Source organism: Oryza glaberrima, chromosome 4, assembly GCF_000147395.1.
Source record: "Oryza glaberrima chromosome 4, OglaRS2, whole genome shotgun sequence".
Classification (NCBI taxonomy): Eukaryota; Viridiplantae; Streptophyta; class Magnoliopsida; order Poales; family Poaceae; genus Oryza; species Oryza glaberrima.
In genome coordinates, this window is record NC_068329.1 from 19,218,135 (window position 1) to 19,240,534 (window position 22,400).

The 22,400-nt window shown below is 43.2% G+C and overlaps 2 protein-coding genes and 1 non-coding gene across 4 annotated transcripts; 1 reads left to right on the forward strand and 2 right to left on the reverse strand.

The window, feature by feature from the left end:
- Positions 1-1,751: 1,751 nt before the first annotated feature.
- On the reverse strand, positions 1,752-1,833 carry TRNAS-AGA (transfer RNA serine (anticodon AGA)). Its single transcript has one exon. It is a non-coding gene; the product is annotated as a tRNA-Ser (tRNA).
- A 1,210-nt stretch (positions 1,834-3,043) lies between these two features.
- LOC127771568 (uncharacterized) lies at positions 3,044-8,941 on the forward strand. Of its 2 annotated transcripts, XM_052297492.1 has the most exons (13): positions 3,044-3,276; positions 3,414-3,498; positions 3,620-3,690; positions 4,688-4,802; positions 4,959-5,038; positions 5,378-5,462; positions 5,545-5,625; positions 6,158-6,252; positions 6,375-6,425; positions 6,943-7,023; positions 7,736-7,808; positions 8,133-8,210; positions 8,300-8,939. In XM_052297492.1, exons 1-13 carry the CDS (start codon positions 3,173-3,175, stop codon positions 8,330-8,332), a joined length of 1,032 nt encoding a protein of 343 aa, XP_052153452.1. In that variant the 5' UTR covers positions 3,044-3,172; the 3' UTR covers positions 8,333-8,939. The 2 variants fall into 2 exon arrangements, with proteins under 2 accessions (XP_052153452.1, XP_052153453.1); XM_052297493.1 differs by lacking the exon at positions 3,414-3,498 and having other exon boundaries at positions 4,708-4,802; positions 8,300-8,941.
- A 1,296-nt stretch (positions 8,942-10,237) lies between these two features.
- Positions 10,238-12,821, reverse strand: LOC127769658 (uncharacterized). The gene is made up of 2 exons (XM_052295267.1): positions 12,490-12,821; positions 10,238-11,611 (listed from the first exon to the last, which is right to left on the reverse strand). Exon 2 carries the CDS (start codon positions 11,535-11,537, stop codon positions 10,581-10,583), a length of 957 nt encoding a protein of 318 aa, XP_052151227.1. The 5' UTR covers positions 11,538-11,611; positions 12,490-12,821; the 3' UTR covers positions 10,238-10,580.
- Positions 12,822-22,400: the final 9,579 nt, after the last annotated feature.

Here is a 22,400-nt window from a genome sequence, read left to right on the forward strand (position 1 = left end):
CGGTAATTGACGATGGATCTCGTACGCCAAGGCGTCCTCTCGGTTTGCGGTTCTTTGAGAGATCGGGATGCTGCCTCGGAGTGTGCTAGTTTTTTCTCAAGGCTTGGTGACTTGAGTGCCACTTAAAGCTAGATTAGAGGAGAAAGGCCATGGTGATCCATGGAGAAAAAAATAGTGCAGACTATTTCTCGAGGCCTCAGGCTTTGTGGCAGAGAAACCGGATCATTTTACGAAAACTGATAAAAATTTCGACGTTTTAACATATGACGGAAGCATATTCCGAGTGAAATTTCGAATGGTTTTCAGGAATTCAATTTTGAAACATTGAAGTTTGATCAAAATTTAATAAAAAAAATCGTCGAAAAACGGCATACAAGATGGAATCCAGCACCCAACCCGAAAGAGCGAAGCGAGCCAACCGTGCTGGTGAAAGAGCGAGACGCAGGAGAGGAGACGAGCTTTTTATATTTTTTATATTCATTTTTCAAAAATTTATAAGTAAATTCTCATTTCAAAGTTTTATAAAAATATGCTCCTCCCATCCTATCATTAAGCGAGACATATAAATTGTGCCTACGATAAGGCAATCTATATAACATGCCACCTCGCGGGAGGGGCGCACCGTGATAATTTTTGCAGGCGCCCCCTTCTTGCTTTCCATAGGGTGACTTAGTTTGATGACACTAACAATAGTTTGGTGATGCATGGAGCGCGTTATGACAATTTTGCAAGCAGGCCCCTCTTAGTGATAGGGGCCGCATTCAAAATTGCCATGGCGCTCTCGCCTTGTGCCACATCGTTTAATCCGCCCTACCGTAGAATGATTTATGTTCCCCGTTGGACGGTATTTCAACAAATCTTTTGAGACAGTAATTTATTTTTTAAAATCTTTTAAAAATGAATTAAAAAATTTTGAGACACAGACACCATGCGCTGCAACCCACCAATTGCTGGGGTACGATCTAACAGCCCACGAGGAGGAACGGGAATTCTTCCTCCGTGTGGCCCATACATGTTATAGACCGGAACAAGTGGGACTAGGCCTTAATGAGGCCCATTCACTCGGGCATAATAGAAAGAGTAAATTTTACAAAACTACATATTATATTTTATAATCCAAGTTATAAAAAACCACACACACTTTAACATCTGGCACTTAACTACGTATATTTTAGTACTGAAGTTTCACAAAACTAAGCTATTAACGAATGAATCTATCGGCGAGATGGCGTGGCTGTTTATCTACTTATATTTAGAATGTGGATGTCGCATCGTGGATGTTCCACCTCGGATGAAGCACTCAAGTTCGGATCCTAGGTGGAACAACCACGTAATCTCATGGGTGGATGCATTCTCTGATAGTGTATTTTTATGAAACTTTGATACCAAAATATATGTATTTAAATGCGAAGTGTTAAAAATATTTATGGATTTGTGCAACTTGAACCATAGACTATGTAGTGATGTGAAATTTACTCTGATACAAAATGGTACAATAAGTAATTTGCTGTAATACAAAAAATAAAAAAAAATATTTATGGATTTGTGCAACTTGAACCATAGACTATGTAGTGATGTGAAATTTACTCTGATACAAAATGGTACAATAAGTAATTTACTGTAATACAAAAAATAAAAAAAAAATTTATGGATTTGTGCAACTTGAACCATAGACTATGTAGTGATGTGAAATTTACTCTGATACAAAATGGTACAATAAGTAATTTGCTGTAATACAAAAAATAAAAAACCGTGGACGGTAGGATTAGAACCTACGCGGGCAGAGCCCACATGATTTCTAGTCATGCCCAATAACCACTCTGGCACGTCCACCGCTATGTTTAATTTTGGATGCAAAGCATTTTTTTTTATTATAAATACATTTCGATACGAGTGTGTTGCAGACTTCAGTCCCGAATGCTGTCCCAAGTGTTTACAAGGCAGCAGGCCCCAACGTGTTACTTATTACTTCCTCCGAAAAAAAAAAATACAACCTAGATGATGATTTGATATCATCTAGATAATGAGATCAAATCCCCTAGCTGGGTTGTCTTTTTTTTTTTTTTGACGGAGGGAGTAGTTACTTACGATGTGGAGTATAACGGAGTATGCGGTACTTCCTTCATCATCTTCAAATATAAGATTTTTTATTAAATGTGATATATTATAATACTATGAATCTGAACATTTAAACCGACTTTTATCCAGATTCCTATTATTTAAACCGACTTTTCGGGATGGATGGAGTATTAGGATCAGTTTGAGTCTCCAACCTAATTTAGTTTTCCGGTGGCACGTAAAACAAGATAAGCTATTAGCATACAAACAATTGATTAATTATTAAAAACTTTTAAAATGGGTTTATTTTATTTTTTAAAGAAACTTCTATATAAAAAGTTTTTACAAACAGCACATCATTTAGCAGTTGAAAGACATGCTAACGAAAAACAAGAAAGTTGTATTCCCTCCATTTCAAGTTATAAGTTGTTTTACCTTTAGTCAAAGTTAAACTGTTTTAAATTTGGCTAAGTTTATAGACAAATATAGTAATATTTATAATACTAAATTAGTTTCATCAAATTAATAATTGAATATATTTTCACAATAAATTTGTCTTAGGTTAAAAATGTTACTACTATTTTCTACAAACTTGGTTAAACTTAAAGTAGTTTGACTTTGACCAAAGTCAAAACATCTTATAACCTGAAACGGAGGTAGTAATTTAAAGTTGAAGAACATAATATAAAAAAAAGAAACGGATTATTTATTCCATAGAAACTGTAAGTTCATCTGAGCATCAACAAAAGTCTCAATAGAGCGTTTGTGTGTTATTCCAAAAAATGTCGCGTATCCGCGGATAACGTCTTCTCCATGGGAAGACGTATTTCGTTAACAACGTCTTCTTCGAAGGAAGGCGTATTTCAAGCCGTCTTCTTCGCCTTCCCCCTCCGGCTTCCGTATCCTCGCATAGCGTCTTCTCCGAAGGAAGGCGTATTTTCAAGCCGTCCTCGTCTTCCCTTCTAGCTTCCGCCCTTCGCTTCTCTCTCCTCCTCTCTTCGTCTCCCTCGAGAGTCGAGATCCTTCTCCTCCCAAACTCCCCAAACTCTCCAAACCCGCCTCCTACCCATTTCGCTCGCCGCCTCCGACGCCGCGGCCGCCGCCACCGCCACCCATGGAGCCCGCGCCGCTCGCCTCGCTGCAGGAGGAGGGTGAGGGGGAGCCCGGCGAGTCGCCGTCCTCCGCCGCCGCCGCCGTGCCGCCCCGCCCCGCCACGCAGTAAGTCACCCCCTCCCACTCCCCCTCCCCCTCCCCCTGCCCGCCGCGCCCCACGCCATCCCCCCCGTGGCGTGGAAGGCGGAAACCCTAGCTGACGCGCCTGGCCTGACCTTCATCATCCATCCCCCCTCGCGCAGCCACTCGCTCCACAAGTACGCGCCGCTGGACTGGTCGGCCTACTTCGACGAGGAGCGCCGCGTCGCCATCCCCGACACCGAAGACGTGCGTTGCGCTTGCGCGTCCTGGGAGTAGAGGACCATTCTTTTAAAAATTTTCTCCCGGCCGGTGTGATCTTGTAAATAAATATATCATGTTCCCTTTTATGGTGTGGTTTTCCTTGTAGGTTTTCAATGTGTACATGGCCGGATCGGAGGGGCCTGTCGTGTTCTGCCTGCATGGTGGCGGCTACTCTGGGTACGTCTGCTCCACGGGCTAACATGCCGAATTGTCCGTTTCGCCGGTGAACTGCGTGGATGTTCATGGCATTTCAGTTAACAACTTGCTGGAAATGATTAGCATGGAACCAAAAATGATTTTCTGAATTGGGTGTAAAAAAAAATGCTGGATATGAAAGGTGGGAGTTTCATATCAATGATATTAAGCAGGGAGTGAGTCTCGAACCCAGGCCGGCTAGCCGACCAATTTGCGGTGCTAGCCAGTAAGACTCTGGACCCAGGCCGGATTGGGTGTAGGTATGTGGTTTACATGGTAATAGTCTTATTGAGGATGGTCCTGTGGGCCAAAAAAAAAAAAAACTCACAGACAGATTGAAGTTATCAGCACTTAAAGTGCCGAGGGCTGTGCTGCAATAATCCTTCTTGTGTTATTTTACTTTTTAAGGATAAAGGATTAAATGGTAATACTGTAAAATGCAGAAGTGTCTTATCTTTTTGGATATCTATAGAAGGCCTTCTATAGAGCCTTCTTTGCACTACGGAAAATGAACCAAACCCTACTTGTGTTGCAGCGTACTCCCTCTATCCCAAAAAAAGTGAATCTAGGACTGGATGTGACACATTATAGTACAACGAATCTGGAGAGGGGTATGTCCAGATTCGTTGTATTAGGATGTGTCACATCCAGTACTAGTTTTTTTTTTTTGTGGGACGGAGGGAGTAGAATGTGTTGGTAAATTTTAGTTTTGATAATGATTTGACAAAAGAATCGAGATAAATGCAGAAAGCCTGGAATTAAATTGGTTTTATCGTGAAAATCGAAAGCGTTGCTGTTTAATCTTGATTCTATTTTGGGTAGGGAGCATAAGAAACTATCATTTCCTTTTTTATTCAAATTAATCATGCATAAGTTACTTTATTTGACTTGATTATTACTCCTTATGAAATGATGCAATAAGTCTTAAATTAATATATGTGTTCTTACATTGTGTTGATTATTCCTCAATCTACCTTAGGCTTTCGTTTGCTCTAGCAGCAAGTCGTATGAAGGAAAAGGCTCGTGTTGTTTCTATGGATCTGCGAGGGCATGGAAAATCAACCACAAGTGATGATTCAGATTTGTCCATTGAAGTATGTCCTTCAATTTGTACACGAATTAATCCTCTTGATAAAACATTTGCTCTTCCTCATATAATAATATATGTCATTAACTCAACTTAATAACTTATTAATTTTTGCTGAACACATGAATACAATATTTTACCTTTTCCATCTTTGCAATTGCAGACTCTCAGCAGCGATGTCATAGCTGTTTTACGCACATTGTATGGAGATTCTCCACCAGCCATTATACTTGTTGGGCATAGGTGAGTTGGCACCATGGACTTTGTACCCATTGCACGTGCACTCTTTATCTGAAATAAGATATTAAGATTGACTGAAAGTTCTACTTCTCTATGCTATTTCTCTCCAAAGGATAATGTAATGTATAAAATCCTTTGAATGGTGCACATATACCATAATCTGGGAAGTATAGCTAAAAGGCAATTTGACTTTTAGTTTCATTTGTGCTTCTACTTCAGTGCTTAATACAATGCTTTTGTTTTCTTTTCCGGATTCGGCAGGCTATTTTTTTTTTCATTACTAGCATTGCCATTAGCCTCGAGTGATTGAAATTCAATTAAATAGTTATTTATCCTTTTTAGCATGGGCGGTTCCGTGGCTATACATGTGGCCGCAAAGAAAGTTATTCGCAATCTTCACGGTCTTCTTGTTATTGATGTAGTTGAGGTTAGCTATTCCTTACTTAACCACTTATATTATGATTTACAATTTTTCTTATTGCTGATATCAAATGCTTTTTCCAAAACAGGGAACAGCAATGGCCTCATTGATTCATATGCAGAAGATCTTAGCAAATCGAGCGCAACATTTCCCTAGCATTGAAAAAGCTGTATGGTGATGTAGTCCTCCATGACAATTTGAATATTGCTAGCAATCTTATTATTTAGAAAACATATCTTGTTTAGCTTATTAGTTACTCCCTCCGTCCCAGAATATAAGAAGTTTTAGAGTTGGACATGGTTATTAAGAAAGTAGGTAGAAGTGAATGGTGGAGGGTTGTGATTGGATGAGTAGTGGAGGTAGGTGGGAAAAGTGAATGGCTGAGGGTTGTGATTGGTTGGGAAGAGAATGTTGATGGAAAAGTTGTTATATTTTGGGATGGAGGGGAGTATCATTTATTGAGATATGTTCCTGTAAAGAAACATTCTGATGAAAAAAAGGTATGGAGGAATGCATTTGATGTTTTAAGCTCATAAACGTCATTGGCCTGTAATAGGAGGAAATCAAACAAACATGCAATGATGGTCAAGATCTTGAATTTCTAATAATAGGCATGCTAGTAAAGTCAGTTGATTATGGTCATGCTTACTATTGCAGCAGTAAACCTTGTTTCAATAATATCCTTTCACGTAACTATGCAGATTGAATGGAGTGTCAAAGGTGGGCCACTCAGGAACATTGATTCTGCTCGTGTTTCGATTCCATCTACCTTGAAATATGATGAATCAAGGGAATGGTAAAAAACTAGCTTGCATAGTACATGCTTGTATTTTGCAGTTCAATGCGCATATGCAAAACTCTGCAAAAAAGCTTTACCCTTCCTTGAAAACCTAAGTGAACTTTCATACTTGGTTTCAGCTATACGTATCGAACTCCTCTCGAGGAAACAGAAAAATACTGGAAAGGATGGTACGCTTTCAGTTTACTGGTGTTCTTTATGTTTCAATCGCTTCTGTTTAAATTCTGGCATTTCTGAATGCCTTTTTGTGATCATTACAATTTAAAAGCATGTTATTACTACTACTATATACTGTATAAAAGTATTGGTCATATTTAATTACAAGTATCTAACTCTTCATTACCTACGTAACAGTATTGATACTACTGTATTCTCTTATCCCTGTCATGTTTTGATTTAACAAAGATCTACTTTTTTGGTTCCTACACAGTAATATTAATTCTATTGTATTATTCTCTTATCTTATATGTCTGGAAGCTTGAGCTATCTTGAATTTATCAAATAAAACAGAGAATAGGGTCAATGAGTTGTTTCAGAAGTGGTAACCACATAACAAAATAGCAGCAAACATGGGGTGAACTAGGCCAGATTTCAGTTTCAAATAACATCGTTTATTTTTAGGAATACTTGAGTTATTTGTTTATCTCCTTTTGGTTGATACTGAAATATGAAATGTTTCTGTTTTAGGTATGAAGGTCTTTCTGAAAAGTTCTTGTCTTGTCCAGTGCAAAAGGTCCTATTATTAGCTGGAACTGATAGGTTGGACAGGTTTGTATTTATCTTTCTAGTGTAATGATGTTAACAATTTTCTCATTCATGATGATTGCCCTGTTGAACTCGGACCTCTATCATTATTAGCTCAGTGTAATTTGTATTTAATTGATTACAAAATTTTATGCTTCCTGTTAGCTGCAATGGCATGCTATATATCCTTGGGTTTTCTACAGCCAAGCAGTAGTGCATTTTAAGGAGTTTTAATTAATCTGCCATTAGGCTAAACTGCACTAGTGATCAGGCTATCAAAATTTCGTGGCAACCTATTTGTACTGCGAAAAGCGAATTATATTATAAGTCTTTTGTTTCTGAGGAACATCTGGTTATGTTAAATCAATCAGCTGGTATGTGTTGAAGTTGATGCCTCAAGATATATGTTCCTATGAAACACAGACCATTGCTTTACTTCCTCAACCTATGTATAGGTCCTTCCAAAACAGAACTGCACATAGATTACACTTAACAATCTATCCCACCTGTACAGGTATGCTATCAGATCAGGAAATGAGAAATGACTCGAGCACACAAAATGCTACTTCTATTTAAGCTATTTGTCTTATGAAAACTATTCGATTAATGCATATATTTTTCTTATCACCCATTCTTAGTGCTTTGATTTGTGAAAATTGCATCATTTTTTAACACTTCTATAAACCATTATGGAGGACATATTGGTAATGCATTGGTTTGTCAATATGTTTTGCAGAGCTTTAACAATTGGTCAAATGCAAGGAAAGTTTCAAATGGTGGTGGTTCGACACACTGGACATGCCATACAGGTTAGCTCCTAGCCTCCTACAGTCCTACCGTAAGGCTTTCAACATTATTATTCTAATGATATCAAGGCACCCCCTTTCTAGCATTATTTCAATTTCTGCTTTTCTCCCTGCTCCTAGAGCCATCCTGCCTAGCAGCTCTAGGGTTTACTTTAAAAAGTCACAAAAACCAATAATATGTAGAGGCAGCACATGAATTAATAACCAAAGGTTCATTTATCGAGTGTTGTTCGTTATGTTATGTAAGTATGATTGCTAACAAGATCATCGAGCTGATGAATTATTTTGTAATGGATTGTTAACATACCATCGAAAATTTCCTTTCAGGAAGATGTGCCTGAAGAATTTGCATCGCACATACTAAATTTCATAGCTCGCAACAAAATAGGTCCTAATGGTGTTGAGGTCAGTACTGCCTTAGCATTACACTTTTCAAATATTTACTCTTTTACCCATTTTTCAATGAACCTAATGCCTGTTACTTTTCTTCTCAGATTCCTGGACTGATTAAAAAATGGCAGCATTAGACGGAACGGACCTTGCGTTCCAATGTAGACAGTTTTTAGGAAAACGATGAGGCTTCTATCTCCACCGGATTGCCATATTTTCCACAGGGTAGAAGGTGTTGCAAGAAGATTGGGGATATCATAGGCACAAGCGATCTAGGTTTAACCATTCTGTTGCCGCTCGCCTTGATGCATGTCATGAGTGATTTTTATATGACACGGCTTGTGAATTCCTTTCATGGCAGGTTGTGAGAGTGAATAAAATGGAGTAATTTGACTGCTTTCAAATGCTTGTGAGAGTGTTAGATTGTGAATGTGATGCACATACTCCAGAAAAATACAAGGAAGCCAGGATTACATTGTTCGCTCTACCAGCTAGAGGCATGGGCTTCAATTTTCTCCTTTCCAGCGGAACAATGATTATTCGTACGCTGATTTTTTATGGCCTGAGGTGTAATCAATGATGGGACAAGTTATGCATAGACTAGGCAATCAAAGATTCAGGCTACTGCATGGGTACATAGTCCCTTCGAGGATTGATAGTTCAGAATTAAATCAAAGCTACACAAATTGGTAGCAGAATTCAATGTGCAATGTTATTTGCCAACCACCAAAGCATGGATAGCATCAGGATTCAATGGATCTGCCCACCCGATATGAGGCCGCCTACGTATGAATGGTTAGAGAAAAACACAGATTTTGGTAGGACTGCGTATGCAAAACAAAGGATTATAGACGATTGGAAAAACATGAATAGCCGTTTGGATAGAACGTAGGGGAAAAAAATGATTTTAAGCAATGCATGATTTCACTTTGTTCAGTTTCACAGGATTGTTCAGATGCACCACCATTTATAAAAACAAAAATAAATGGGTAAACAACAGATGAAGTATAAAGAACAGGAGTCACAGAGTTTAACAATACGGTTCCCAAGAGTTCAACAATATAGTTGCACCCAAATCAAGTAGGATGTGAGGCATAAAATCCTAATATAAGAAACTCAAGCTACGCAACAATAATCACTCCTACGAGCCCATCAAGTAGGATGTGAAGCATAAAACCCTATAATAAAAAAAACTCAAGCTTGGCAACAATAATTACTCGTATGAGCCCAACAAGCTTGTTATCAGAGTGGACCACTAAGCTAGATAAATTGTGAAGTGAGCATAACTTAACTGGTTAGTTTACTTGTGATGGAACGAACCTATCGACAGCGAGACGTTCGTGGTGATTACGTCAATCTCAAAATATGTTAGTCTAATCTTCTAGAGGTGTGTGGTGACTTCGTCAATTTCAAGATATATTGGCTTAAACTTATAGGGGTAGGGTGTACCTTAATTGCGAAGTGAGTGTAACTTAACTGGTTAACTTACTTGTGATGGAACCAACCCGTTGACAATGAGACGTTGGTGGTGATTTCGTCAATCTCAAAATATGTTAGTCAAGTCTTATAGAGGTAGGGGTAGGGTGTGTGTTCATTGGTGGTAGGGTGTGCGTGTGTGCATTTATAAGGGTGAGTGTGCGTGCATTGTGAGCACCTAAATTTGTAATGTGTCAGAAAAATAAATCATGTTATTATTGTTCATAACTGACAACATGCCAATTATACTCCAGTCGTAAATCCAAGGAGTTAACTGTTGGCTAAATCTACAATTATGCAAGCTAAAGAATTGGCCACTAGAAGTGCTCGGAAGCTCGGTATTGCGGTGGATCATGGTAAAATCTTTGGGTGCAATTGCTTTTGATCAGAGTTTGACACACTGTTTTCCTTTTGATCTATGTTGCAAACAATGGTATTATTGTGTTCCATATAGAAATGGGGAGAGGCACGACAATTGTACAACATATTTTTATCTAACCTTTATTTTATTTGTAAAACAAATTACAACGATAATAAGTTTTTCACTTTCACGGTATCTTTTTTTTTTTTAAAAAAAAGCATGCATATCACTAGTTCACTACAACCACAAACTGATCATTATTAAGTTTTTTTTCTCGATGCACTACACCATATAATAGGTAAAGTATGCCTGGTCATTTCACTAGCCTATAGAAACTATTGTACAGGGTATAACTTCTGTTCATGGCGACATGCATGAAGAAAAGAAAGGAGAACGATAACCTAATCTAATTTGTTCTATGTTTACAAAATTGGGGAGATAGCTCTCAGCAACAACCACATAATAAATCTGAAGCATCTCCCAATGTCTTGTCCTTAGAATGAAAAGCTGAAACATATGTCAAATCATAAGGCTCAGCCATCAAAGATTCACAGGGCAATGGAGTGACTTGTTTGCAGTTCAATATGCTCTTGGTTTCTTACTTCAAAGGTTTCCGCAACTGGGAAATACACCAGAATAACAATACCAAGCATAGCAGCAATCATCAGGACAAGGAAGGAGACAAACACGAGAGATTCATGGACTATTTCACCTGGCCATGGAAGAACCGAGAATCCAAGAAACATAGCTCGAGGAAGCAGTATTCCGGTGGCAAAAATTAGCATATATATCCTCCGTCGAAGCCCCCTGTTGATCACTAAAGATAATATCTGCCCTCCAACAAATATGACATAAAGAGTTAACACGGTGTAGAACGTCCCAAGAAATATGCTGCTCAACAATGGGTATGTGCATGCAACATCGCCATCATGGACTGAAGAGGCTGAATACCAATACTTTGCAACCTTTGATGTCTGTCCATCGTTTGAAGCAATATGAGGACCAATAAAAACTACACAAGCTTCCCATATGAGTGAGGGTGAGCAGAGCATAAACACTGCACATATGGTCCTCTGGTTCCATTTACGATTTAAGGCACCAACCTCTTGATTTTGCAATGCTGCACTAAGAAGGAAAGCTAGCAACAGGAACAACCCTGGTTCTGCAAACCCCAAATTTGAGACGATGTAAAATTTGCATACATTGGCTTGCCATGTCTGATCAGAAATGAACCTCCCCTCCCCATTGACAAATGTGAGCCGCAACACCTCTCCAACACCCCACCATAGTGCAACCAGTATTAATGTTATGCGAGTCAGCCATGGCCCATTGAAGTAGCTAAGCTGCTCGTCATTCGCTTGGTAGTAATTTCTCCTCCTCCGTTTGATCAACAATTGGAAGTTCAGTGAGTGGCACAGGCAAATAAGGCCCAAGATGGAGACGATGGAGATCAGAACAATGGTCACCACACCAATGATATTGGTGAAAAATGTTATCGGGTGCATCACATAAAGCACACCAACTCGAGACTTCCAGGCATTCTCACTTTTATCATCAAAACAGAGGCAGCTCCGACGCCCTACAAGCCAAGCTAAACATTAAGAGAGGAAGATTACAAGGACAAGAGAAGCAAATTATTTACAGATGGAGGATTTGTACAGGGCGGTGGGCCAACAAACTAACATTAATCGAATTAAGAATTTGATTGATCAACTGCAGGTTTTAAACACTTGATAGATGAAGCTTCTAATCTATACGCATGTATAGGTTGGGATTTTAATTCAAGTTTCCAGCCTACACAAATGGATGAGCTAGGATTATGGCACTTTGCCTTAAACTGCTTATCAATGCTCTCACGGGGACTCAGGCCCCTTGCCAGCCCGCGGTGTACTTGACCAATTAGAAAATAGCATGGTAAAATTACATACCTAGTTCTTCTTCTAGATTTGATAAGCAGAATGTGCACGCGTGTGCGAGTCTAATGGGTGTTGGGCACACGCACGCGTACAATCAAATGTATTGTCAATGAACATAGAGGGTCTCAAGCATACAAAAAATAAATATACCACTATTGTTCTATTGTCAACCAAATTAGAAGGGGAATTGATCATAAATCCCCGTCCAGATAAAAAATTGAGGATTTAAGCTTATGTGCTTATACTGACATGGGGGATCATTTTAAGGTTATTGACTGGTATGGAATGGCGATAAATATAAATTCTTAATTTCAATCTAAAGGGAGGGTATATGATCGAACTTCCGCAATTTGGGAATCCATACTTACACAACAACAACAAAACAAAGCAAATGATCAAAACATGTCTAGAATCAACGATCTCACGCACAAAACGTACATCTCATCTAACTATGCCAATACCTAAAAATTAAGGAAAAATCGAGTGGTGATTAGATGAAGATATAGATTCAGGAATAGCGCCAATCAGGCCCTCATCTCACCTGCCGCCCCGCCGACGGTAGGCACAGAGCCGCCGCCGCCGCTGCACGCACGTACGCCTGCCGCCCGCGATCGCACCGCGGCCAAGCTGGTCTCTCGGCTCGGCCCCCCTCCCTCGTACGTCCAGGTAGAGCACACGGCCGCGCGGCGCGGCGTCGCGTCGCGTCGCCCACTCCTCCTCTTCCTCCTCCGCCGCCGCCGCCGCCGCCGCGCGCGCGATCGCCGGCTCGCCCTAGCACGCGCAACCGCGCAGGCGAAGCCCCGAGAGAGAGAGGGGGAGATGGTTGGGAGAGGAGAGGACGATTGATTACAGCTGTATTTTTAAAAAGTTTCCCTTTTCTTTTTTGGATTTTCCTTTTTTTTTTGTCCCCGTGTATTTATAACTGCCCCTATCTACAAAGACTCCGTTTGGCTAATGGGTTATACCCATTGGGAAATAGATATAATATCCTGGTAGAATGTGGTGGTAGTTTATATGAAGGAAAATTTTATCACATGTTTGGTTGGATGGATTGGAAAAGAAAGTTTCTAAAAAATGACCAAAATACCCCTTCAAACTATGCTAAATGAGTAAACAAACAGCACAACTATAAGTTCAAATGGTGAGGGTAATTTAATAATTTTTCCTAGCAGTCAATCCGCCCTCAATCAAGTAGGATTCTATATCCCACTCCCATCCACACCCAAACGGTGGAAATATGAAAAATGGAAATAGCATCCATTTCCCACACTCCACATCCCATTTGCCAAACAGAGCAAAAGTGACTTTTAATTTGTGTCCTTCTCTAGCTGCACGTATCATCTGTCAGAATGAGGATAATATTGTAGAGCTCACTTCTTACTGTAGCCCACATTAAAATCAACATATATAATAAATTAGCTATAATGTTGTCTATAATTTTCTTCTCCTATTTCTATCTCTCACTTATACATTTAATGTATTTGTCTTAGAACTTGTGTTAAGCTAGCTCTTGAATTTAATTTGTTACATCTCTCCTTCACATAAGCTTACAGTAAGCTTATAGCTCACTATTATACTTGCTCTCATCAACTGCAATATATACTTGCTCTCACCAACTGCAATATATACCTCTCTCCTCCATTTCATGAAGACTTCATTCTTGAATTTTTATGTCTAACGTTTAACCTTCTGTAACACCCTGAAAATTCGACCGACAAAAATCTAAACTCTAAAAATACGGATTTTCAAAAACTTTAAAAATTAATTGCATCATGCCGATCCTATTCGCTTATTTTATTTGGATTTGATCTCGAAGTTTACTAATCGTGAGTAAAGAATAGTTAATTAGGAATAAACCATAAAAACAAGTTGGTAAAATAAATATAAACTAAAATAAAGATTAGGTGTGGATAGGAATAAATAAAATATTATCGCGACCGTATTTGATCAATTAAAATACGATGGAATAAGAGTTAACCCTAACTAAAAATTCAAATAGATTAAATAAAAATAAAATATGAGTAATATTAATCTACGGTGAATTCATTAGTTGAGATAACACAAATATTGAGTAAAATGCATATATGCAAAAATTAGGAATTGTTGAATCAAATTTATATGGAAAATACACAAAAATCGGGATAAATAGAAAAGTCACTGTTCATTGCACTCCAGGTGTTCGATCGCGTCCCTAGCCCTAACCCCTCCCCTGCCGCTCGCGCTGCTCGCCCGCGCGCTGCCCGCCCGCCGCGCCGCCGTCGCCATCGTCGCCGTCGCGTCGCCGTCGGCCTCGCGCCCCGCGCCCGCGCGTCCCATCGCTGTCGCGTCGCCGCTGCCGCGCCGCGCTGGTGTCGCGTCGCCGCCTCACGCCGCGCGCCGCCTCGAGCGCCGTGCCGCCCCTGCCGTGCCGCGCCAACGTCGCCGCGCCGTCGCCATCGCCGCCCGTCCATCGCGTCGCCGCTGTCGCGCCGCGCGCCGTCGCCATCGCCGTGGGTCGCCATCGTCCCGCGCCTCGTGCCGCCGCCGACGCGTCGCCACTGCCGCCCGTCGCGTCATCCCGAGGACCGTGCCGCCGCCTCGCGCCCCGCGCCCGTGCCGTCACGCGTCGCTCGCCGCCGTCCCGTTGCGCCGTCCCATCGCCGCCCCGTGCCGTGCTGCCTCGCACCCCGAGCCGCCCGCCCGTCCCATCGCCGCTCGCCCGTCGTCTCGCCCCGTCGCCGCCGCGCCGCGCTACCGTCGCGTCACCGCCCGTCGCGTCCCGCCCCGTGCCGCGCGCCGCCGCTGTCGCCGCCGCCGTCGACGTCCCGTCGCCGTGCGTCCCGTCGCCGCCTCGCGCCCCGCGCCGCCGCGCCGCCGTCGCGTCGCCCCTTCCCTTCTCTTTCTTTCCCCTCCTCTCCCCTATAAAACTCCACCCTCTCCCCATTTTCCCCACCCCATCTCACCCTTCCTCCCCTCTTCCCTCTCCACTGCGCCGCCGCTCTCGTGTCGCCGCGCCGCCGTTCCCGTGCCGCCGCGCCGCCGTTCCCGTGCCGGCCCGCTGCCGTTCCCGTGCCGGCCCGCCGCCGTTCCCGTGTCGCCGTGCCGCTGCTTCCGCGCCGCCGTGCGCCACCGTCGCCGCTGCCGCCGCCGGTGAGCCGCCCTCCTTCCCCCTCGCGTCCACCGCCGCCGCCGCTCGGGTGGGAGAGAGCCGAGAGAGAGAGAGGGAGAGGAAAAGAGAGGCCGGCAGAGAGGAAAAAGAAAAGAAAAGAGAGAGAAGGAAAAAGAAAAGAAAAGAGAGAGAGAAAGAAAAAAAAAAAGAAAAGAAAAAGAAAGGAAGGAAAAAGAAAAGGGAAATAGATAGGAAATTAGAGGGAGATTAGGGAAGTTTAGAAAATTTAAAATAATTAGAATTTAGTTATAGATTAGTTATAGTCGTAGAATTGCGAAATTTAATATAAATTATGGATTATTCTTGGTAATTTCTACAAGAAATCAATTCGCGGTAGTAGTTTAAATGTAGATAATAACTAAACAAATAGATGAATTCTTATAGATTATTATAGATTATTTTTGGGTAATCCCTATAAGTAATCGATTCACGGTAGAAATTCGGTTTTAACTACTAGGGATTTTACCCGTGTATTATATTTAATCATTTAGTCATAGACTAAATTAAATCGTACAATATTTCTAGGATTCCGTCCGATATTTAGCTCGCGATAGAAATTTCTAACCTATTATATGGATATAATGCTCGGTTAGATTAAATTAAAAACTTATGACAACAAAATATTTATACCCGCAAAATAGTTTGAATCGAAATTGGGTTTGCCTTAGTTCGCGAATAGTAAAGTTAATATAAAAGAATTGACTTACGCGCTCGACTCCCACTTGGATTTATTTGGATTTTACTTGAATTCTAACCGAATTCAAAATCGATTCTTCGCACGTACTTGTAGAGCCCGAGAGAGTTGCGGATCCAAGCGAGGACCAAGACCCGCAAGACCTTGAGCAAGGCAAGTCATCACTATTCTTTGAACATGTTGATCCCAATTGCGAAATTATTTTGTTTACAAATAAAATTGCATGCAATGATGAACATCCTACTTGTGATTATGCCATGCCTTGATTATTGTTTACCCCTCATTCCTTCGTAACCATGTTTACGTATGAGTCCCTAGTCAATTATGACAATTGCTTAGGAATGCTATTCTAGAATTATGCATACTCATATTTATCAAATGCTATATGCTTGGGCAATTACCTTTGGGAAGGTAATTGAGATGCGGCATGTGGAGACATGAGCGCCACATTGCCATGATATTGATGACATGATTTGTGAAAGGAGAAATAAAACTAAATAACTGTTTTCGACTGGGGCGGACGGAGGATTTGGGTGGTATCTGGAAAAGGCTAGTACCGTCCCCGGTCAATTAAGGACCGAGCCATGAAGTTAAGCATGAAACGACCCCCGTACAACCGTACTTCTCGAATGGGTATAGACCTAGCGGATTAGATAGCCGAGCGGAGGCAGTATCCCTGCATAGATGGTTCACCCCTGAGTGAGGCAGGTGCGCTACGATGGGACAGCCGTTGAGGTAGGGCCGAGAGGCGTGCCCTACATCGGTGTCGCCATTGGTAGGACTGCCATGAGTGTGTGTGAGAGAGAACTTAACTTGAACTATAATTTAATATGTGTGAGACTTCTCTTTCCCGGGAGCGCCAGAACTCCTCTCACTGCTAGAAACATGGACACCTAGAGTGCATGAGGATTTAAGTTCATGGAGCGGGTACTGCCAATGCGAGGTTATCGAAAAGCTTTGCCGTGACGCGTCTCATGTGTTGGGACGAGGCTCATGTGTTGGGCAGTTGCGGAGTGCGGGTAAAGTGTACATCCACTGCAGTGTGAGTAAACCAAATCTATTCGAATAGCCGTGCTCGCGGTTATTGAGCACCGGGACATGTATTACACTTGGCTAGACTCTAAATTCTTAACCTGTGTGGGATGGGATATTGCATGATGATTTTTATGCTGATGGAGCCCCTTCCTAAGAGGAAGGAAGGTGGACGTCCTCAGAAAACCATGACGACTCAATGGCGGGAAGCTATCCTTGGGATCACAATGGATGGTGGACAGAACCGTCATTGTTTAATATGAACACTGGTACTAAAATTTGATTAGTCTGTGCTAGGTCTTAGGCTTGTGAAAAGAATTACAAAACTGGCTTTGCGCAAAGAAACCATAGCTATCCTTTGAATACCCCTATCATGTGCATTTCTTGCTATGGTGGCTTGCTGAGTACGGTTGGTACTCACCCTTGCAAATATAAAATTAATCAGAAGCGGGAGATGAAGCTTCGGAGGATCCCTATGCCTACTACCAGGAGGGAGAAGAAGACGATGGCGCTCAGTAGGTCTTAGTTACGGTCGTTGCCTGTGGCAATGGCATGCCGCTGCCTGAATTCCGCTGCCTCATCTATTTCTGTTTTTGGATGTATTCCGGACCGCTCGGTTCGATGATTTAAGAGAATGCCTGCGGGCTTATGATGTAATAATTAGCACTGGACTCTCGTGTATGTGCTTTTGGGTATTTCAGCTATGAACTCGTGTGTACCAGACTACTTGATCCAGGGAAATGGTACTGTTTACACGAATGATTCCTGTTATAAAAACGGGGGTCCACAGAGCTGGTATCAGAGCCATACGACTGTAGGAAAAGACCAAAAGGCGCCCCACCCCTTTCCTAAGCTTGGCCAAGGGAGAAATTCCCATTTAGTAATACTTTCAAAAATAAAAAAAAAAACGCTATGTTTACAAAACTCGGAACGATTTTCATCCTACTCTTAACTATTTTCTTCATAAAACAAGTTTTACTCATAGCTAACTTTGGGTTTTTCTTAAACTTAGATGGCAGACCAGGATTCACCCGCTACCTGGGAGTTGAGCTTACCTCAATCAGAGGGGTATGTCATTGAGCTGCATCGGATGTTGAGGCGTCTGCGATACTCTGGGTTTCCGTCATACCGAGTGAGACAGTGTGGTTCAGTTTGGGAGGCTCGGGTCGAGATTCACCCCCGAGTCCCTTCCGAGTTGGATTATAGTTTTCAGACACGTCACTACCGAGACTTGCCAGAGACCGCGATGCAGGATGCAGCCCGAGAGGCCTTCCTCCGACTCAGCTCTATCCACCGAGCTGAGTTAGCGAGTACCGAGTTTGCTCATCACCGGTTCCGGGAGGAGGGCAACTCAGTTTGCACAGTTCAGGACACGCCCTGCTGCTACAACCCAATGGTGACTCGGTTGTCACGATGGGCTGAGGCAGTAGATGACTACTACGAGGAGGCTCTGTTAGAGATTGACGACCACCAGAGACGTATGGGAGAGTTAGAGACTGAGGTGACCGACCTCACAGCGCAGCAGCTTCAGCTGGAGGAGGAGCACCAGGCTTGGGGCAGTGAGATAGACTCACTGAAGGCACAGCTCCAGGTCCACAGCGACCAGTTCCAGCAGTTATCTGACCAGTACAACGACCGCCGCGGGATGATGGATACACTGGAGGAGCAGCTGAGAGAGAGTCAGGAGCACGTCAGCCAGCTGGAGGAGCAGCTTCGAGCAGCCACGATCAGCACCACAGGGGCTTCTACTTCCACAGCAGTAGGCCGTGACCGCTACTTCTTCCTCACCCCGCCGTACCCACCAGCGTTCCACGCTCTTCTGGGAGAGGCTAGTATGCTAGCTACCGAGTCAGCACCTTACCTGGTGGACCCGACGGTGACACAGCCACCTGCCCCGGAGATTGTGCACACTCCACTGATCCCTACACCTTCTCCGCAGCTGGGTTCTAGTTTGGAGACTCCGATCCAGGTCGACTCCAAGACAGAGGGGACCGACATCGAGCCAGACATCACTGATCCTTCAGAGGATGAGACCCCTGTTCCCCGCATCACCTTCCTCGGAGGCCCTCGCACCCTCAGCACTGCTCGCAAGAGCACACGACCTCCGGGCAAGAGGCCCAAGCCAGATCCAGAGGCCACTACTTCTGAGCCGTGGGGACTCAGGTTTGCGCGTGCCAGCAACCACCCTCTACCTGCCCCAGGATCCTGCGGATGGCTGGATGACTAGACTGGAGGATTATTGCAGCTACGATCTCGCCTCAGTTAGTTTTTGGATAGTATGTGAGACACCCCCCCCTCCCTACCTAGATGGACGAGTAGTTTGATGAATAGTTCAATGTATCTTTGGATGAATCTTATTTGGACTGCGTATGTATGCAGTCGATTGCATCATGATTTATGTACTATTTGTGAAACTCTGTGATGTTATTCATGATATCTATTGTTGTTGTGTTATAAATGAGTTTATTCCACCATACTGGCAAAACAAAGTTCACATCAAAACAATCCCCCCCCTTAATGGGATAAAGCCTTAAAAGATAGCTAGAGAATTAGGATACTTACTCAATCAATCAACCTGCACAGATGGCAAGCCGACGTCGAGCAACAACTAGCAATGATGAAACTCAGACACCTGACTTAACCACTCTGGCCGGAATTATGGCCACCCAAACCCAACTTCTGCAAGCCATCGCAAATAACCAAGGCAACCGCGGCGGATCAAGCTTTGGAGAGTTTATGAGGACCAAGCCACCCACATTCGCCACAGCTGAAGAACCTATGGATGCTGAAGATTGGTTAAGGGTCATTGAGAAGAAGCTAACTCTTGTTCGAGTACGGGAGGCCGATAAAGTGATCTTTGCGGCAAACCAATTGGAAGGACCAGCCGGAGACTGGTGGGACACATACAAAGAAGCTCGGGAAGAAGATGCTGGAGAACCAAACTGGGAAGAATTTACCACAGCCTTCCGTGACAACTTCGTGCCTGCCGCAGTGATGCGGATGAAGAAGAATGAGTTCAGGAGACTACGGCAAGGGAATACCACAGTACAAGAGTACCTGAACCGTTTCACTCAGTTGGCCCGCTACGCGACTGGAGATCTTGCCGACGAAGAGGAAAAGATCGACAAATTCATTGAAGGCTTGAATGACGAGTTGCGTGGGCCCATGATTGGACAAGACCACGATAGTTTCCAGAGTTTAATTAATAAGGTCGTTAGGCTGGAAAACGACCGGAAGGTCGTGGAGCACAATCGTAAAAGGAGGCTTGCCATGAACCGCCCGCCTCAGACCGCACCCCAGCGTCCTAAAGGGACAACCTCCTCAGCATGGAGACCAACAGTGGTGACAACCAGTCGACCTGCCGCCTCCAGCAATTTCCATAGGCCGGTTACCATTCAGAACCGAGCTCCTACACCGAATCAGGCCGCCACTGGATCAGTAAGGCCAGGAAGCTGTTTCAACTGTGGAGAGTATGGGCATTTCGCCAATAAATGTCCTCATCCAAACAAGACACCCATTCGCACCGGAGCTAATGCAACGGCTATTCACGGGACTGCTACCCCTGCTGCTGGACGAGGTCTATTCAGGACTCCGCAGACTAACAGGACCGCTACCGGATTTGGACGCGGGCAAGTGAACCACGTTCGAGCTGAAGAGGCCCAGGAAGACCAAGGCGTACTGATGGGTATGTTTTCACTCAACTCCACTCCAGTTAAAGTTCTCTTCGATTCGGGAGCATCGCATTCATTTATATCTTTGAAAGCAAGTCAACAACACAATTTAACCAGAGTTAAACTAAGGCAACCAATGTTAGTACATTCACCTGGGGGTGAAATAGCCGTGGACACAGCTTGCATTGACGTACCTATTCGCCTTAGGGATGTGGTGTTTCCTTCCAACCTTATGGTTTTGATACCACAGACCCTTGATGTTATATTGGGTATGGATTGGCTAGCAAAGCATAGAGGAGTAATTGACTGTAGACGTAGAGAAGTTACCCTGACCACACCCTGGGGATCAGATATGAGAGCAACCATGGATCAAGATCCTAGGCTAACCAAACGTGCTGGAGGTATATTTACCATGCTACCCCTAAAGGGAATGCCCGTAGTACAGCGATTTCCTGATGTGTTCCCAGAAGATTTACCTGGAATGCCACCAGATCGTGACATAGAGTTCATTATTGACCTGATACCCGGAACTGCCCCCATATCCAAGAGACCATATCGGATGCCGGTCAATGAGTTAGAAGAACTTAAAAGGCAAATCAGGGAGTTGCAAGAAAAGGGTTTTGTACGCCCCAGTTCGTCACCTTGGGGAGCCCCAGTGCTATTTGTCAAGAAGAAAGATGGTAGCATGAGAATGTGTGTAGACTACCGCTCACTGAACGAAGTAACTATCAAAAACAAGTATCCATTACCACGGATTGATGATCTTTTTGATCAACTCAAAGGAGCTAAGGTGTTCTCTAAGATTGACCTTCGGTCAGGATACCACCAATTGAAAATTAGGACCGGGGATATACCCAAAACCGCGTTCTCAACACGCTATGGATTATACGAGTTCACCGTAATGTCGTTTGGATTAACCAACGCCCCGGCATACTTTATGAATCTTATGAACAAAGTGTTCATGGACTACTTGGACAAATTTGTGGTGGTATTCATCGATGATATTCTAATCTACTCCAAAGATGAGGAAGAACATGCGGAACACTTGCGATTGGTACTCGAGAAACTTCGGAAGCATAAGTTATATGCAAAATTCAGCAAGTGTGAGTTCTGGTTAAAAGAAGTCGCTTTTCTAGGCCACGTAGTCTCGGCCAGTGGAGTAGCAGTGGATCCGGCTAAAGTGGAGGCTGTTACGGAATGGAAAGCACCCAAATCTGTGACTGAAATTCGAAGTTTTCTAGGCTTGGCTGGATACTACCGAAGGTTCATTGAAGGGTTCTCTAAGATAGCCCGACCAATGACACAACTACTCAAGAAGGAAAAGAAGTTTGCATGGTCAGAACAGTGTCAGGAAAGCTTTGAGCAGCTCAAAGAAAAGCTGACCTCGGCGCCTATTTTAGTTCTTCCCGACAATAGGAAAGACTTTGTTATATATTGTGATGCATCGAGACAAGGACTAGGAGGAGTACTGATGCAGGACGGAAAGGTTGTGGCCTATGCATCACGACAATTGCGACCACATGAGGAAAACTACCCTACTCATGACCTAGAACTCGCAGCTGTGGTTCATGCGCTAAAGATTTGGAGACATTATCTGATTGGAAACCATTGCGATATCTACACTGACCACAAGAGTCTGAAGTATATCTTCACCCAGTCAGATCTCAACTTGAGGCAAAGGCGATGGTTAGAATTAATCAAGGACTATGATCTAGAGGTTCACTATCACCCAGGCAAAGCAAACGTTGTGGCCGACGCTCTGAGTCGTAAGAGCCATTGCAATCATCTGAGAATGGAAGGGATGGTCCCTGAGCTTAGGGAGGAAATAGCTCAGCTGAACCTACATATAGTACCTCGTGGACAGATAAACACCCTGGACATTCAACCTCTTTTGAGAACCCAAATAG